At 38.8% G+C, this 19,036-nt stretch overlaps 1 protein-coding gene across 1 annotated transcript in view; it reads right to left on the reverse strand.

Moving 5' to 3' along the window:
- Window positions 1-19,036, reverse strand: part of NOP14 (NOP14 nucleolar protein) — a 224,952-nt gene that overhangs the window by 34,556 nt on the left and 171,360 nt on the right. The window contains 2 exon segments of the mRNA XM_030191134.1: window positions 1,854-2,013; window positions 10,424-10,577. Of these exon segments, the coding sequence (XP_030046994.1) occupies window positions 1,854-2,013; window positions 10,424-10,577 (314 nt within the window).

The following is a 19,036-nucleotide window of genomic DNA, read 5'->3' on the forward strand; positions in this document are numbered from 1 at the left end:
GTTGCAGAAGCAATGCTATACTGTGGACAGTGCTGTGTCTGCTTAAAATTTTTTTTTAACCCTGATTTGTGGGTTCTGTTGTGCAGATCTGACCAGTTTTCTGGAAGTGTTATCATAGATTTTTCCTGATCTTCCAGATCTTGCCTTGACTTCAGTTCCATTAACTTCCATTTCTTAATCATGACAGCTGAGTGTGCTGGCAGGAAGCATTTAGAGATACATATATTTTTTAATAGCCTTCTCCTGTTTTGTATACGTGCATTATCTTCATTTTCAAATGTTCAGACACTAGAGGAACCTAAGGCTGCAGAAAGCAGACAGAATAATCACAAGCGGAATGATTATGAGGGTCAGTTTGTGTTCATCCATGGAATCAGTAAAAGAATCACTAAAACATTTGGTGCCCTAAACACTTAAAAAAAAATATAGTAATATCCAACTGGAAAGGGATCCATACATTATTATTTTCAGCTGTTAAAAATCAGCAAATAAACAGTATTGCTTCATAAATTGTTGTAAGATATTATGTTTCACTTTGCTCACTTAAGGATTCATTGAAACATACAGGGCCCTGTTTACTAAGGTGAGCTAGCATTTTTAGCCCACGCTAAAAACGTAAGTGTGCCTACAGCGCGGCTTAGTAAACAGGGCCCACAATTTGAACAGGGAATCCTTTGCGCACAATTATGTATTACTACGTAAAATTTGACAAACTAATATACTGAAAAAAAAAAACCTGAAGCAAGCAGTTAACATTCTGCAGTATGTCAAAAACATATCTTCAAACAGATAAGTTATTCATCTAAATTTATATTTTCAGCTGAGCTATGCTAAAAATACAAGCATAATTTTAAAATGAATAGCTTATCCATTTATATCTACTACTTCTGCATTCAGACTTAAACATGTGAATTGTCCAAGAAGGGCTGAATTTTGCTGTTCTCTGTATAACTTTTAGCCACACTCCACATTGCTTCAACTTCTATCCCAATTTAAAACAGATAACTTTGGCTACATAGTAAAATATCAGGCCAACATCTGAAACAGTGCCTTTTCTTTTTTTTTTTTTAAACTTATGTGGTCAGCATCCACTGCCAAACATGCTCGAGTATCAAGCCTTGATGTGTGTTTTAACAAATCATTTTCTCCTCACATCTGTAAAATGTTGTCAAGTAAGCTGCATGCTCCCTTTCTCAGGTCAGTGAATGTATCATGTTGACAGAAAACCAAAGTACACTGCAGGTTACAATACACTGGTATTTCTCCCTTCCCCAAACAGTTAAGAGTTGTAATATTTAAGGACAAGAGAAGGAAAAATGAGTTAAGTGCATACGGGAGTAAGAAAACTTAACAAAATAAATAATTCACTCAGTTTTCTTATCCCTCTGGAAAAGCATTCCCAATTTTTTCACTTTAATGCTATACCATCAATGTTATGTATCCTGTCATTTGACTTGTATAGCATATTGCCACCATCTATAGCTCTGTCTACACTGAATGTATAAAGGGAAAGCAGCTATTAAAGTTTACCTTCTAAAGTTATAACTTGATGACCTTAAATTTGTATACATCCAAAGGGATTTTTTTTTGTTACATTTGTACCCCGCGCTTTCCCACTCATGGCAGGCTCAATGTGGCTTACATATTGTATACAGGTACTTATTTGTACCTGGGGCAATGGAGGGTTAAGTGACTTGCCCAGAGTCACAAGGAGCTGCCTGTGCCTGAAGTGGGAATCGAACTCAGTTCCTCAGTTCCCCAGGACCAAAGTCCACCACCCTAACCACTAGGCCACTCCTCCACTCAACTTATCAAATTAACATGATAACCGCATTACTTTATTCCTCACATACCTGTAATGATTTAATTCTGTTTTACTAGTCTCAGTCAATCCATTCACTGCATAGAGTGGTAGATACTTCTTGTGCCATGTTTCTATATCTTCTTTATTACTGACCAACAGCAACTCAGAATTCTTTCCATGTAATCTGAATGGATGCACCAGAGTATACCCTGAAATACAAATGTGTTCATTTGATATTTACTCATTTTTTAAAGGGCAGGTGGTTTAATTTGCCTGCTCCAGCCACAATTTTTAAATAACATCCCCAAGAGGGTTGAGCAGCAGGGAGTTAAACTTCCCATCTATTATATCGATCCTCAATATCAGCCAAAAGGCCAAGGGGGGAAGATTCGCAATTCAAAGTTCAGAACCTGTTCTTGGATCACAGTCAACAATAGGCCAAGAGTGACACTCCAGTTTATTTTATTTGAAAATATTACTTCTTAGTCCCTTTTTGGTGCCTTCAGCATGGGGTATGAGACAATATACTGGCCTAGATTTTTACATTTCTTTTACATATTTTATTGCTAAAAAGTTAAAACCAGGAGTGAGAAGATTCACTACACAAGAAGATCCAGTCTATAGAGCCTTCCAAAAGGGTCATGGTTTTGATATACTGCCTCTCTATCATACAACCAAAGTGATTTACATTTATTATTATAGGTACGTTCTCTGTCCCTAGTGGGCTCACAGTCTAAGTTTTGTACTTGGGGCAACTTGCCCAGGGTCACTAGGGGCTGCAGAAAGAAAATAAGGATACAAGCTGTGGCTTACTTCAGACTCAAGCAGTTCGGTAGTTTACTGAAAATGAAATGTCAAGTTATTGTTTAATATTATTTTTATTAATTTAAGTTTTTTTTCAAGCATATACTTGAAGAATGCAATACAGGAGTAGGGAATAATAAAACATTATTTGATTTAAGTAAAACATTTTCCTTCTTTAGACCACAAATTAAGAGTATTTATGGGGGGAGAATATACATTTCAGGAGAAAAAATTAAATGCAATAAGGAAACAATTAAACATTATAATTTAGCATAGCACTACCACCTGGCATACTATAATACAATCTCTTATCATTAGATAGAAAACTACCAATTACTTTAATACTTTCTTTTGATTTATGAAAGCTTTCAGTTGTTCCAGTTGGAAAAAGACATATTTTAGACCTAGATATTTTACCACACATTTACACGGATAGTTCAAATAAAAGAAAGCTCCTAAATCTAAAGTGTCTTTTCTCAATACCAAAAAAGCTTTCCTTCTTTCCTGTGTTTGTCTGGTGACATCGGGATACATCCATACTTTTTTCCCATAAAACAGGGATTGTGAGTTTTTGAAGAACATTCTTTTGACAGCTTCCATATCTTGTTCGAAAACAAACGAAATAACCAAAGTTTGCCTTTCAGTATCTTCCGCTATCGAAGATTGTGAAATGTCAAGTTAAAGGTTAACATATATATTTGTAAGGAATGCCTTCACTGATTTTTTTTTTTTTACTGTTCCTTTGAACTTCTAGTTAGACACCATATGCCTTCATTTTCAACTAATCTGGATTTCCCCTTTATTTTAGTAATTACTTTTCAGTCAGAAGCCAATGTGATAGGTCAGACAGTTAGCGATGAGGGAGAGAGTACATAAGGCAACATAAGAGTTATACAGTAGCCATCCTGGGTCAGAGAAATGGTCCATCTAGCCCAGAATCCTGTTTTCCCAACAGTGGCAAAGCCAGGTCACAAGTAGCTGGCAAAAATCCAAATCGTGGCAACACTCCATACTACAAATCCCAAGGCAAGCAGTTGCTTCCCAGTCTGTCTCAATAGCAGACTATGGACTTTTCCTCCAGGAATTTGTCCAAACCTCTTTTAAACCCAGATACACTAATTGCTGTTACCACATCCTCCGGCAAAGAGTTCCAGAGCTTAACTACTTGTTGATTGAAAAAATATTTCCTCCTATTTCTTTTAAAAGTATTTCCATGTAACTTCCTCAAGTGTCCCCTAGTCTTTGTACTTTTGCAACGAGTAAAAAATTGATTTACTTCTACTTGTTCTGCACCACGCAGGATTTTGTAAACCTCAATCATATCTCCTCAGACATCTCTTTTCCAAGCTGAAGAGCCCTAACCTCTTTAGCTTTTCCTCATACAAGGGGCTCCTTCTTCAATGATGTGACTGACTTGATCAGGCACTCTCAGACAAAAACAAAGTCTGCTCCCAAACACTTTCCCTCTTCCCAGACCATCTCCTCCACTTATGGTTAGTTTACAAGGGCTGTGCCACCTTCCTCAGGGCAATGCAAAATTAGCAAGATAGTTACAATGGAGATGTAATAGAAGTAATGTGAAACAATTGCAGAAGGAATAAAGAGAATGATGACTATTGTGGTAGTATACTTGAACATGTGGAAATAATCAACAACAAAGTTGTAGATGATACCTTTTTATTGGAGTAACAAAGCATCTGACAATTTATTCAAGGTTATTCTCTCTCCATCAGATCAGTGAAGAAATAAAGTGGTTACATTAGGTTTAAACAGTACAAACACATCTTGTCTGCATAAGTTAACAGAGTTCAATGAAACTGAGCGAGGGGATAGACAGAGGTGATGAGACATCGACACTTTACAGATCAAAGGCCTTACATAAGATAATAAGTGAGAAAGCCCATGTCTCTACAGAGTTTTTGTGACAGTCTCAAAAGCATTTGATCCTTCTCATTTTGAAAGCTATGGTAAAAGGTGCTCAAATAGAAACTTCAGGAGCATACAGGAACAGAAAACTCTCAAAATGAGAATGATCAAACACCAAATTAAAACCTAGATGAGTCTGTACTATTTAAACCTAGTGTAACTGCATTATTTCTACACTGACCCAATGGAGAGATCTCAAAAGCTTGTTGAAGATACATTAAGTTAGCCCAAGAATAAAAACTATCATATACAGCTAGATACGAGGAAATGCTCGAGAGGACTTACTGTGGGGGGGAGGATTAAAGACACCGACTTCCTGGACTATAATAAAATATAGCACCCTTTCACTTTATAGCTTTTTAAAGTGATGAAAACGAAAACCTATATCATCACACTACTATTGTAATACAACCTGCAACTTCCTTGTATGTTCAAAAAATGTTTGACACATCAGGAATGGGGGTATAGTTTACTGTAGTTATCTTATTGATCTTCAAACTTAACACTGGAATAAAAGAGAATAGACTAAATATGAACTGGATAACGTACACATGGGATAAGGGGGTACAGAACAGGAGGTTGTAATTACATTGACAATGTGTATGGTTGCAATGAGTGTGTGTGAACATTTGGAATGTCATTGACATGGAGTATTTTTCAGCTTGGTGTTTGCTGAATTGTGATGTTACATTTAGTAATATTTTTTCCAATAAAAAGAGTGTTAAAAACTTGATGATGGAAAAGTATTTAGAGAAAAAAAAGACATGATTTACTGTGGCTTTAAAGTTCAAATACTCCCAGATGTTTCTCGAGCTACCCAAATTCACAGGAAAAAATTTCTTGCATTGAAACCTCAGGTTTTGGCTTTGAAAGCCACTTTCTTTTTGAAATTTCCATGTAAATGTTTTTTGACTTATCAAGTCACTATACATCAGATTTTTAAAAAACCCTAACCTCTGAAAGGATAAGCTAAATCACTGCATATCCCAATAATAGGCAAGGAAGTACACTGAACTAAACCCATAGAGTGAATCTGAACAGGTTCTTATATTTCAGAGTAAAACTACCTGCTTCCTGTAATTTACAGAAGAGGTGAAGGAAAAACTAGGGTTGGGACTTTGGTAGGCCTTTTCTTTTTATCCACAGGTACAAAAAGCTGTTACACTTGAAGAATGGGCAAAGAAACATCGTGCTCCTAAAGCTGCTGCTCTCATTGCAGCTTTTGCCTCTGTCCAGACTGAATGCTTGGTCCAAGGCAAGAATCTAGTTTTCATGTGATAAATGTATGCACATTGAATTATTCCTCATGAAAGAGTGCAAGAACTAAGAGAGGAAGTGGCAAGACTAAGAAGCATCTGTGACAACCAGAAATTCATCCCAGAGATGCATGTTGAAATACTGGTGATCTCCAGCAAAGGGAGAGGAGATCTTGAGCAGAAAGAGGATTGCTGGACACAAGTTACCAGTTCCTGCAAGATCAACAACCCCCCCCCCCCCCCCCCCCCCATCTTCTGTTGAACTGAAGAATTGGTTTGCTGTCCTGGAGACAGAAGAGCTGAAAACATCTTGAGAACAGGAGGAAATAAATTAATCTGGAGGCAATGCAAGCAAATCTCTCTCATGAATATTCATTGTGGATATTGTGATGATTCAACAGCCCTGTCTAAAGCTGGCAGAGAAAAGAACCCCCCCCCCCCCACTCCCGTTTTACCCTTGACCACAGCCTAGGTTTTGGAAGGGGGTAGAAAACCTGGCCTGGCAAGAGAAAGGGAAGGTACTCAGACAGCCAGATTCCATGCCTTTTCAGGGACACCCCTTAAAGACAGACCAGGATCCCTATTTAGCTAAAGCTCCCTGGCTAACCAAGCAGTTTAAAATGGAAACAGGCTGCAGATGGGAGGGGGAGGGTTTCCCAGGGGTTAATAAGGAGGAGGAGGAGGAAGGAAGTGAGGAGATGGAGTGGGTTGATCAGGACATGACCCAAACTGCTCCTGGGATCACACTTCCTGAGGAGGAAGAAAGGATGGAGGTAGCTACAGAGAATGATTGAAAGCTGCTGGAAGTTTCAATGGTTCAATGCACTCTATATTCTGCTTTCACACAGTCCCTGTGGGAGGACCGGACCAGTTATAACCGGTAATGTGGGAGGTGAGGACAAGCCCAGCATAGTTACTGTATGCTGGGGCTGTCAGCAAGATGTGTGAAAAGCAATTAACTATTTCTGAACTGTTTTTGAACTGAGAAATGAACTTTAACTGATAAGCAGAAGCAGTGCTCTGAGTTTTTGTTTTGTGTTTATTTTGAGATGACTGGGCTTAGAAGGAGGAGACCTTCCCTGATAGTTTTCAAGCTTGCTGAAAGACTGTGCTTAAAAGGGGGTGAGACATTTAAGTTCCCTGATAGTTTTCAAGCCTGCAGAAAGACTGTACTTAGAAGCGGGGCACATTTAAGTTCCCCAATAGTTTTTCAATGTTGCAGAGAGACTGTGCTTAGAAGTGGGAGATAAAAGTTTAAGTTCCCTGAAAGCTTTCAAGCCTGCAGAAAGACAGACCCTTAAACTGTCTGGGAATTTATAATCCGGAGAGGAAGAGTGTGCCATCCTTTTTTTTTGGATTTAAAACCATAGGAGGACTAACAGTACAGAGGATTGTGCAATAAGAAAGAACTATCTATGCTAATGAGCACCGAGTGCTATTTTGTTCTTGGTGAAGCCAGATTGGAATTACAATTGGGATTGCAGTAGGTTTTTTGTTGTTGTTGTTGTTTGTTTTGTATTTTGAGGACTTGCTTTGTAGTAGCCTCACATTCCAACACTGGAAAAGACTCCGTCCCAGCTTCTACAAACACATAACCAAGGGGACTTACTAAAATATCCTGAAAACCTGACTGAATGGGGTGCCTCCAGTACCAGGTTTTGGAACCACTGCTCTGCAGGAAGAGTTGTTCCAGCAGTGGGTAACAGAACCAACGAGGGATGAAGCTATTCTAGACCTGGTGCTCACAAACGGAAATAAAGCTTCTGATGTTATGGTGGGAGATCATTTGGTATCTAGTGATCACCGAATGGTGTGGTTCAATATCAAGACACAAGAGGAGATGGCTTACACAAGATTGATAGTCCTAGATTTCAAAAGAGCCAACTTTGCTAAGGGAATTTCTCAAGGAAGAGTTAGTTGGATGAGAACAGCTGAAGGAAGTAGATTGGTAGGCAAAACTAAAAGGAGCTATTTTAAAAGCAGCAAACCTTTATGTTAGAAAAATACATAAAAGTAAGAGGAAGAGAAAGTCGCTCTGGTTCTCAAATGTAGTAGCTGAAAAAACGTAAGAGAAAGAAGGTTAGCCTTCATACATTACAAGATGACTCAGAAAGAGGAAGATAGGCAAAAATACCTAGAAAAGCTAAGAGAAGCTGGAAAAGCTGTCAGGAAAGCAAGGAGGCAAATGGAAGAAAAGATAGCCGATATGGTAAAATTGGGGGACAAGACATTTTTCAGATACTGTGACAGGAGGACGTGCCATAATAGCATTGTGAGGCTCAAGGGTGAAGGGGAGGAATATGTAGAAGCTGACAACTATAAAGCTAAACTGCTTAATTATTTCTGTTCTGTGTTCAGGGATGAAAGGCCGGAGTAGGACCGCAGAAAACAAATGCCAATGGGGATGGACCAGGACAGATTCTCAGAAGACTGTGTTAGTAAGAAGCTAGCTAAATAAAAGTAGACAAAGTGATGGGGCCCGATGGGATGCACAGGAGAACTTCTGGCAGCTCTGCTGTCTGACCTCTTCAATGCTTCCTTAGAGTCTGGAGTGGTCCTGGAGGACTGGAGAAGGGAGGATGTGGTCCATCTGCATTAGAGTAGAAGGAGGTTGGGAATTACAGATCTGTCAGTCTGACCTTAGTGGTAAGTAAACTAATGGAAACACTTCTAAAAGAGAGGACTGCAAGGCTTCTCAAATCGAATGAACTGCAGGACCCGAGGAAGCATGGTTTCACTAAAGGCAGGTCAAGTCAGATGAATCTGATTGATTTATTTGGGTGACCAAACAGTTGGACATGGGAGGGGAGCTAGATGTGGTGTACTTGGATTTTAGCCAAGCCTTTGACGTGGTTCTGCACAGGCAACTGATAAACTGAGTGCCCTCTGTATGGGACCTAAAGTGACTGACTGGGTTAAAAACTGGTTAAATGGAAGGAGACAGAGGGTAGTGGTAAAAGGAGCTTGCTTTGAAGAAAGGGAGGTTATCACTGGTGTACCACAGGGATTGGTCAGGCTGGCTCTTTTTAGCATATCTGTGAGTGTTATTGTGGAACAACTGTCTGATAAGGTTTGTTTCTCTGTGGATGATACCAAAATCTATAATAGGGTGGACACCCTGGAGGATGTGGATGGCCTGAGGAAGGATCTAGCGAAATTCAAAGAATGGTCAAATTAATTGGCAAATAAGATTTAATGCTAAGAAATGCAAGGTCATGCACTTGGGTTACAAAAATCCAAGGGAGCGGAGAAGTGGCCTAGTGGTTAGGGTGTTGGACTTTGGTCCTGGGGAACTGAGTTTGATTCCCACTTTCAGGCACAGGCAGCTCCTTGTGACTCTGGGCAAGTCACTTAACCCTCCATTGCCCCATGTAAGCTGCATTGAGCCTGCCATGAGTGAAAAAGTGTGGGGTACAAATGTAACAAAAAACAAAAACAATATAGGGGGTGAAGTTCTTCTGTATACGAAAGAAAGAGTGGGACTTGAGTGTAATTGTGTCTGATGATCTTAAGGTGACTAAACAGGTAGAAAAGGCGATGGTCAAAGCCAGAAGGAAGCTTGGGTGCATAAGGAGAGAGATGACCAGCAGGAAAAAGGTGGTGATAGTGCCCTTGCATAAATCTCTGGTGAGGCCCCTTTTAGACTACTGTGTGCAATTCTGGAGACCACACCTACAGAAAGATATAAACAAGATGGAGTTGGTCCAGAGGGCAGCTCCAAAACTGGTCAGCAGTCTCTGTCATAAAACATTCAGGGACAGGCTTATGAACCTCAAAATCTATACACAGGAAGAGAGGCGGGAGAGAGGGGATATGATAGAGACGTTAAAATACCTCAGTGGCATTAATGTACAGGAGGTGAGCCTTTTTCAAATGAAGGAAAACTCTGGAATGAGAGAGCATAGGATGAAGTTAAGAGGAAATAGTGCATAGGTGGAACCTAAGAAAAAACTTCACAGAAAGGTGGTGAATGTGTGGAATTTTTTTTATTTTTGTTACATTTGTAACCCGCGCTTTCCCACTCATGGCAGGCTCAATGCGGCTTACATGGGGCAATGGAGGGTTAAGTGACTTGCCCAGAGTCACAAGGAGCTGCCTGTGCCTGAAGTGGGAATCGAACTCAGTTCCTCAGTTCCCCAGGACCAAAGTCCACCACCCTTACCACTAGGCCACATGGCCTCCAGGTGGAGGTTGTGGAGACAAGGACAAGGACTGTGTCAGAATTTAAGAAAAGGTGGGACAAGCATGTGGGATCTCTTAGGAAAAGGAGGAGTTAGTGGTTATGGAGGATGGGCAGGCTGGATGGGCCACTTAGCCCTTATCTGCCGTCAGGTTTCTATGTTTTCAAAAAGTAGAGTGTTTTCTTTGGGATTCATTACAATTATAGAAATTTATTTTAAAACACAGAGTGACCACTTTGTTGTTGTAAGTAAGAGCAGTAACCGCATCATTGTTAGGAAGCATTCCTATTTTGCAGAATTCAGAATTCCTTCAAAAAGGTGGTAAATAAATCCTAATAAATAAATATACATATCATATGCAATTGAAAATGTGATTCATTGTTCCTATAGTATCAGCATATTAGCAAAGTAAACACATATGGGAAATATTCATCTCTCCCAAGTAAACTTACCAACTATTCCTGTGCTGGGAACAGATAGGTGAAGTATCCCAAGGAGGAAATTGATAAGCTCTGGTATAAATCTCCGAGACAGGGATACATATTCCAAGAATAAACAGCACACAAACAATCCTGTTGTAACATCTTCTAATGACACTACCGGACACTGAAAAATTAAAAGTTTCACAAATATTACCATTAGATATGAAGTGAAAGAAGTTAAGTGCTCACAAATTTTATTTATTATTAATATTTTTTTTAGGAGGTAACATGCCTAAAAAGTTAGTAGTAGTTTCATTTAGGCCTTAATTATACATCACATTTTGTTGGATGGTGAAAAAAATGGCCAAATTTGATAAAAATATACAGTAATACTAAGGTAACAGGGTTTTACATAATTAAACAAAAATGTTTACATATTACTATTACTTGTCCCAAGCAGCCATTTTCTTCCACAGAGCATACATGTAGTCAATCTGTGCTTAGGTTTCCATGAGAAGAGGCAATTTTGATATATAAACTTCCAATGCATAAAATTCTAATGGCATGAGCATCAGAATCTGTGGCGGCATAGTTACAGGCCAATGGCTTCAACAAAATTACAATCACCACATTCCACACATCTTTTGTACCTCTCACAAGAGAGCCCCAATCAAACAGAAGCAAAATATCCTCCCACTCCTTCAAAGAGTGAATGTGTTTGCATGTCCTTTGAGGCCATATAGCTTCATCAAGTAAGCGGTTTGCAAAGTGTGCAGCCCAGCACTGCAGTATCTTTCTCCTCCACATGCCAATCAGAGGTTGCTGCTTAACTGACATGTATCAAAATATCAGACCACTTAGTGTTTCACTAACCTTTTCAAAAATATTTAAGTAATATATGATCAAGGAAGCCCAAATTTATTTACTTATTAGGATTTATTTACTGCCTTTTCGAAAAAAATTCATTCAAGGTGTTGTACAGCAAAAAAGTCATACATCGGTAACATTAGTAAAAATATTCAAACAACACTACAAGGTATGGCATAGTATGCTACATTACAATGTCAATACAATACATAATAAAACATTTCAATAGACAGCATAGGGTGTAGGCAAAAATGGAACATATAAGATTAACAGGAGTTAGAAAATAAGGAGACTAACTAAAAAAAAGAAGAGCTGCACATGAAAGTCAGAAAGATGCTCGAGTATTATCTCAGCTAGGGTAGGAGTAAATAAGCCGGTGTCACTTCTTGTGTGTGTGACTAGCAAGTTAATTACTTCTTCTATTAAAGGCCTGAGTGAATAGCCAAGCTTTCACCTGCTTCCTGAAGTAGAGATGGTCTTGTGTTACAGTCTTTCAGGGAGGGTATTACAGAATGTGTGTGTGTGTGTGGTGGGTTTACTTCGAAGAAGGCTCATTGGCGGGTATCCCATTGTATGATATCCTCTGGAGAGGGTGTGGCTAGAGATACCCCTTTGAAGGACCTTGCTGAAGAGGGAAAGATGCAGACCATAAATTTGAGAGAGTTGGGGAGGACAGAAGGAAGGGGATGGGATCCCCAGCCATATCATCTGCATCAGACCACAGGGTAAGAAATAGGAGGCAGCAGGAGGGACCCTTTCCCTACTCTGCGAACTCACAAGCCCTTTCAGCGAGTGGAAATATCCCATATGGCCCTTGGTCCACAAAGTTTGGGACCTCTTCTCTTAGAGAGCCCACCTGCCGCTAAATCACAGTAGCTGAGTTGATTCAAAAACTCCCGGTTGAAACCAGTCGGAGAAACTTAATGAATTCTCTGTAAATCTGGAGGATGTAATGGGGCAGTTCTACAAACTGAAGAGTAGCAAATCACCTAGACAGGATGGTATTCATCCCAGAGTACTGATAGAACTGAAAAATGAGCTTGCGGAGCTATTGTTAGTAATATGTAATTTATCCATAAAATCGAGCGTAGTACCGGAAGATTGGAGGGTGGCCAATGTAACGCCGATTTTTAAAAAAGGTTCCAGAGGAGATCCGGGAAATTATAGACCGGTGAGTCTGACGTTGGTGCCGGGCAAAATGGTAGACTATTATTAAGAACAAAATTATAGAGCATATTCAAAAGCATGGATTAATGAGACAAAGTCAACATGGATTTAGTGACGTGAAATCTTGCCTCACCAATCTACTACATTTCTTTGAAGGGGTGAACAAACATGTGGATAAAGGTGAGCAGATTGATATTGTGTATGTGGATTTTCAGAAGGCGTTTGACAAAGTACCTCATGAAAGACTCCAGAGGAAATTGAAGAGTCATGGGATAGGAGGTAGTGTTCTATTGTGGATTAAAAACTAGTTAAAAGATAGAAAACAAACAGAGTAGGGTTAAATGGTCAGTATTCTCAATGGAGAAGGGCAGTTAGGGGGGTTCCCCAACGGTCTGTGCTGGGACCGCTGCTTTTTAACATATTTATAAATGACCTAGAGATGGGAGTAACTAGTGAGGTAATTAAATTTGCTGATCACACACAGTTATTCAAAGTCGTTAAATCGCGGGAGGATTGTGAAAAATTACAAGAAAATTACAAGAGGACCTTACGAGATTTGGAGACTGGGCATCTACCTGGCAGATGACGTTTAATGTGAGCAAGTTCAAAGTGATGCATGTGGGAAAGAAGAACCCGAATTATAGCTACGTCATGCAAGGTTCCACGTTAGGAGTCACAGACCAAGAAAGGGATCTAGGTGTCGTTGTTGATACGTTGAAACCCTCTGCTCAGTGTGCTGCTGCGGCTAAGAAAGCAAATAGAATGTCAGGTATTATTAGGAAAGGAATGGAAAACAAAAATGAGGATGTTATAATGCCTTTGCATTGCTCCATGGTGTGACCACACCTCGAATACTGTGTTCAATTCTGGTCGCCGCATCTCAAAAAAGATATAGTGGAATTAGAAAAGGTGCAGAGAAGGGCGACGAAAATGATAAAGGGGATGGGACGACTTCCCTATGAGGAAAGGCTAAAGTGGCTAAGGCTCTTCAGCTTGGAGAAAATGCGGCTGAGGGGAGATATGATAGATATCTATAAAATAATGAGTGGAGTTGAACGGCTAGATGTGAAGCGTCTGTTTACGCTTTCCAAAAATACTAGGACTAGGGGGCATACGATGAAGCTACAATGTAGTAAATTTAAAATGAATCAGAGAAAATCTTTCTTCACTCAACGTGTAATTGAACTCTGGAATTCGTTGCCAGAGAAATGTGGTAAAGGCGATTAGCTTAGCGGAGTTTTAAAAAGGTTTGGACAGCTTCCTAAAGGAAAAGCCCATAGACCATGGACTTGGGGAAAATCCACTATTTCTTGGATAAGCAGTATAAAATATTTTGTACTTTTTTGGGGTCTTGCCAGGTATTTGTGACCTGGATTGGCCACTGTTGGAAACAGGATGCTGGGCTTGATGGACCTTTGGTCTTTCCCAGTATGGCAATACTTATGTACTTATGCTGTTGTATGAGGTGAACTCGAAGCAAGGGTCACAGAGATGATGGAAGAACTTCAGAATCAAATTTTTCAAACGGTATAGACTGGGGGAAGCCTGTAACAAAATTTCTATGTGTTTGAATACCCCTTGGAGCATTGTCAGGTCCTTCACTGTGAAGCTGAAACAGTTTACATAAGAACATAATAGCCATATTGGGTGAGACCAATAGTCCATCTAGAAAAGTATCCTGCTTCCTATAGTGGCCAATCCAGGTCACAAGTACCTGGCAGAAACCCAAGTAGTAACAATATTCCATGCTACCAATCCTAGGGCAAGCAGTTTGACACCACCAAGACTCTGTCTAAATCAGGCTGTCCTTCCACAGTTAGTAGTTATGAGTTAAAGAATTAGATTAATTTAACCAATATAATGAAATTAATGTGATATGTAGAATAGGCTCCAATTACTCTCAAGTCACACTCATATTGCTGATCATATCTTGGGACATGTTTTTTTATACGTGAGGAATAGTTTTCATCACAGAATATAAAGGTGCCAATAAATAAAATACCTTGGTCAGATCATCATATGGTCATATTTTGGGTGTCTGTGAATTCTCATAAGGAGTTAAATGTGTCAAGAGGTGTGTGGTTTCAAATAGTAAATATGATCCTAAACACTGAAAGTGCAAATGGATTCCTTTATTATTGAATATCAGTTCTCTTTGACTAAGGATACCCCTTAGTCATTGAACAGTTCTTTAAAACATGCTTTAGACAAAGTTGTCCCTTTCAAGAAATTAAACTCCAGAGTTTCTCATCAGTGCCATGGTTTTCTGAACTTAGGCAGGACAGGAGAGGAGAAAATTATGAAACAGGTATTAATGGAAGTATCCTGACTCAGAATTTACAAGCTTTACAGATATCAGAGCCTCCCAGTAATAGCTAAAAGGACTTATTTTGATCAGAAGATTCAGTGTGCCTCTTCCGAGTCTAGGGAATTGTTTGCTATAGTATGCTTTACCTCCAGAGAGTGATTTTCAGACTAATGGATTTCCAGTAACCAGTTTTGTTTATTGGGATTTATTAGCTGCCTTTATGAAGAGATTCACCTAACGTGGTATACAGTAGGGTACCGTTTGACTTATAACTTACAATTTTGTTAACAGCATAATAGTAAAATGAACAATATTTACCATAAATATAATCAATGAGGTAAATTTAGAGATGGCATATTGAATTTCAGTAATAGGACCAACATGATACAATATCAGAAATATAAACATTTATCAGCACTATAAAACAGTCATAACAGAAAAATGTTAGTAAAAATGCTAAATAGTAGTAGTAGTAGAATACAAATACCATTATAGGCAGCACTAAAGAACATTTGCATAAGAGATATACCTAAGTACATAAGTAATGCCACACTGGGAAAAGACCAAGGGTCCATCGAGCCCAGCATCCTGTCCACGACAGCAGCCAATCCAGGCCAAGGGCACCTGGCAAGCTTCCCAAACGTACAAACATTTTATACATGTTATTCCTGGAATTGTGGATTTTTCCTAAGTCCATTTAGTAGTGGTTTATGGACTTGTCCTGTAGGAAACTGTCTAACCTCTTTTTAAACTCTGCCAAGCTAACCGCCTTCACCACGTTCTCCAGCAATGAATTCCAGAATTTAATTATGTGTTGGGTGAAGAAAACTTTTCTCCGCTTTGTTTTAAATTTACTACACTGTAGTTTCATCGCATGCCCCCTAGTCCTAGTATTTTTGGAAAGGGTAACAGACGCTTCACATCCACCTGCTCCACTCATTATTTTATATACCTTTATCATGTCCACCCTCAGCCATCTCTTCTCCAAGCTGAAAAGCCCTAGCTTCCTTAGTCTTTCTTCATAGGGAAGTCAGCACAATACAAATGAAAACACCTGAATATGCACAAATTGGAACATTCAAATAACAAATATAATGCTAATGCTATTTGTACCATACAATAAAGCATCTTAAAGGGGCAGCTGATGAGGCAAGTACAGTAGAGATTTATATACAGGACAAGATGGGTGGTACAGTCATTGAAATAAATTGATGGGTGGCTAACTGAAGGCAGATTATATGTACAGTCGAATAAGATATGAGGAACTGGTCTAAGTTGCATGGTATGCAGTAAGCTATTTCAGGTATGGAGTGAGTAGATAATTAGTTGTCACATGTATTAAATGCTTGGGAGAAGAGTTAGGCTTTCACCTGATTTCTGAAGCAGATATAGCTATAACTGACCTTTTGCAAAATTCTTGAAGACTTTTCTTTTCAAAAAATTCCTTCATTACATGTTGAAATCAGTTATAGCCAAGATCTTTCTCCTCGCTGCTACTTTTTCAAGAATGTTCCCTTAACTCTTACAATTTTCATAACATGTATTATACATTATCTTGTACCGTTTATTACTTATGTAAGACACATAGAGCTGAATAATTGTGTTCGGATAATGTGGGGTACAGGTATCAAATAAGTATAGCCTTGAGTTTAGTGTAGTCCCTCTGGGAGTGAGTTCTAGAGTGGGTTGGGTTCTACTCCTGAGATGGTTTGTTGGTGGGTATCCCATGGTTGATTTCTTTTGATGAGAATATCTCCTATCAAACTGAGCTCTCTTTTTCATCAAGCACTGCCATTTCCTCCCCTCACCCTCCCCACTGACAGTTTGAACTTCGTGGGTGTGGCTTGGATCTCTTTCAGGGAGAGAAAACTAACAACTTATAGCAGCAGCTTCAGAGAGCATTTTCCATCTCACAGATAGGCTGCAGAGAATACCTTCTCCTGCTTTAGACTTAGCCTGGCCTCAGAATGACATCCTATAGTATATCTCCTATCACCTTCTCCCACTACTCCAACCAGAGTTACACCTAATCACACTGACCACCCTTCAACATCTTCTGTCCTTCTGTGACTGTTCTCTTGTGCTTGACTGCTTAAATATTTTAAAATTTAAATGCTTTACTTTTTGTCTATTAGATTGTAAGCTCTTTGAGCAGGGACTGTCTTTCTTCTGTGTTTGTACAGCGCTGCGTACACTTTGTAGCGCTCTAGAAATGTTAAATAGTAGTAGTAGTAGTAGTAGAATATAAGGTAGTGATACTCCTTGAGAGGACCTTAGAGGCCTCAAAGGTATATATAGAACTCTCTTATTCTTAGGGTACTTTAGCCCATTTTGTCTGAGGACCTTGAAAATCAAAGATGGTGCTTTAAATGTGGCCCTGTGTGGCCCTCTAAGGTACTGGAAGCTAGTGCAATTTTTTTCAGGAAAGGCATGATGTTGCCAACCCTCTTATCAGTTCTGCAGCATTCTGAATTAGTTGGACCTGGTGAAAACTATTTGGTTTGACCAACATACAGAGCATTACAGTAGTCCAGTTATGGTATTATTTGCTAAATATTAAAAATTACTAGAGCTGTACCAAATAGCATTTTCGCTATCTAGCTGTACAATTAATTGAAGTCATTATTTGGCCAAATACTAATACCAAATACAATTCTGGAGACTGCACCTTCAAAAAGATAAAGATGGAATCGGTTCAGAAGACAGCTATCAAAATGGTCCGTGGTCTTATCATAGTTTATGAAGACAGCTAAAGATCAATATGTACACTTTGGAAGAAACGCAGAAGAGGGGAGATATGATAGATGTTAAATACCTCCATTGCATAAATGCACTGGAGGCAAGTCTCTTTCAACCGAGAAAGTGCAGACTCAGAAGTAAACTAAGGAAATACTTCTTCACGGAAAGGGTGGTGAATTCGTGTAACAACCTCCCCTGGTTGAGGTGAAGACTATTTGAATTCAAGCAAGTTTGGGACAAGTACATAGTATCTCTAAGGGAGAAAGGGGAATAGTAGATGACATGGATGGGCAGACTGGATAGGCCAGATGGTCTTTACCTGCTATCATTTTCCTCTGTTTCTAATATTGGACTAATCTAATCTAATACAGACATTTCTAGTGCACTTTACCTAGGAAGGGTTCAAGGCAGATTACAAAAAAAATAAATGGAACAAAATACCATTGAATTACAAAAAAAAAATCAAATAACCAAAATTACAAAAGCAGAAAAAAAACAATATTTTTAAAAAGAAATAGTCATTATTGTTACATGCTCAGCGAGACTTGTCATTCTTTAATTATGCTTTTTAATAACTCTATTATCATTTATTTCTAACTTACAAATATATATATATATATATATATATATATATATATATATATATATATATATATATATATATATATATATATATAAAAAGAGGTATTTGCTCATGATAGCATGTGATGCAAAAATTAAAAACATAAAATAAGTTAAAACCAATTCAGAACCCTAGGTTCATATGTATAAAAATTATTTGGAACTTGTAAAAAAAAAATAAGCATACACTGTAGACAAAAGTAATGCATATGGGAGCACATCAAGCTGAACAGAACATTTAGCAATATAGATTTGATTTGGTAGCGTATCTTCTGTTTATTATTATTATTACATTTGTATCCCGCGCTTTCCCACTCAAAGCAGGCTCAATGTGGCTTACATAGTAATGGGAAGAACAATATAACAATATAATATAACAAATATAACAGTAATAAAAGAGATAAGTAGGTAAAGATAGGTGATGTAGAAGGGAGGAAGGTGGGAGATTTAATCTGGAGTAATGTCGTTGTCTTCTGGGTATGTGTTGGGTAGATGGGTTCATAAGATTAGTCTGGGTCATTTGGATAAGCTTGTTTAAATAGATGGGTCTTTAGTGCTTTCCTGAAGGGTAGATTAGTCACAGATTGCGCTGATAGGTCTGGGGAGGGTATTCCAGAGTTGGCTGCCCAGGTAGGAGAAGTTGGATCCAAAATAAGTTTTGTACCTGAGTCCTTTGCAATTGGGGTAATGCAGGTTGAGGTAATTTCGCGAGGATTCAGACATGTTTCTAGTTGGAAGGTCAATCAGGTTAAACATATAGCCCAGAGATTCACCATGGATAATCTTATGGATTAACGTATGGACCTTGAAGTTGATTCGCTCTTTGATGGGGAGCCAGTGAAGTTTTACACGAAGAGGTGTTTATTATTATTATTTATTGCATTTGTATCCCACATTCCCCCACCTATTTGCAGGTTCAATGTGGCTTACATAGATTTGAT

Source organism: Microcaecilia unicolor, chromosome 2, assembly GCF_901765095.1.
Source record: "Microcaecilia unicolor chromosome 2, aMicUni1.1, whole genome shotgun sequence".
Lineage (NCBI taxonomy): Eukaryota > Metazoa > Chordata > Amphibia > Gymnophiona > Siphonopidae > Microcaecilia > Microcaecilia unicolor.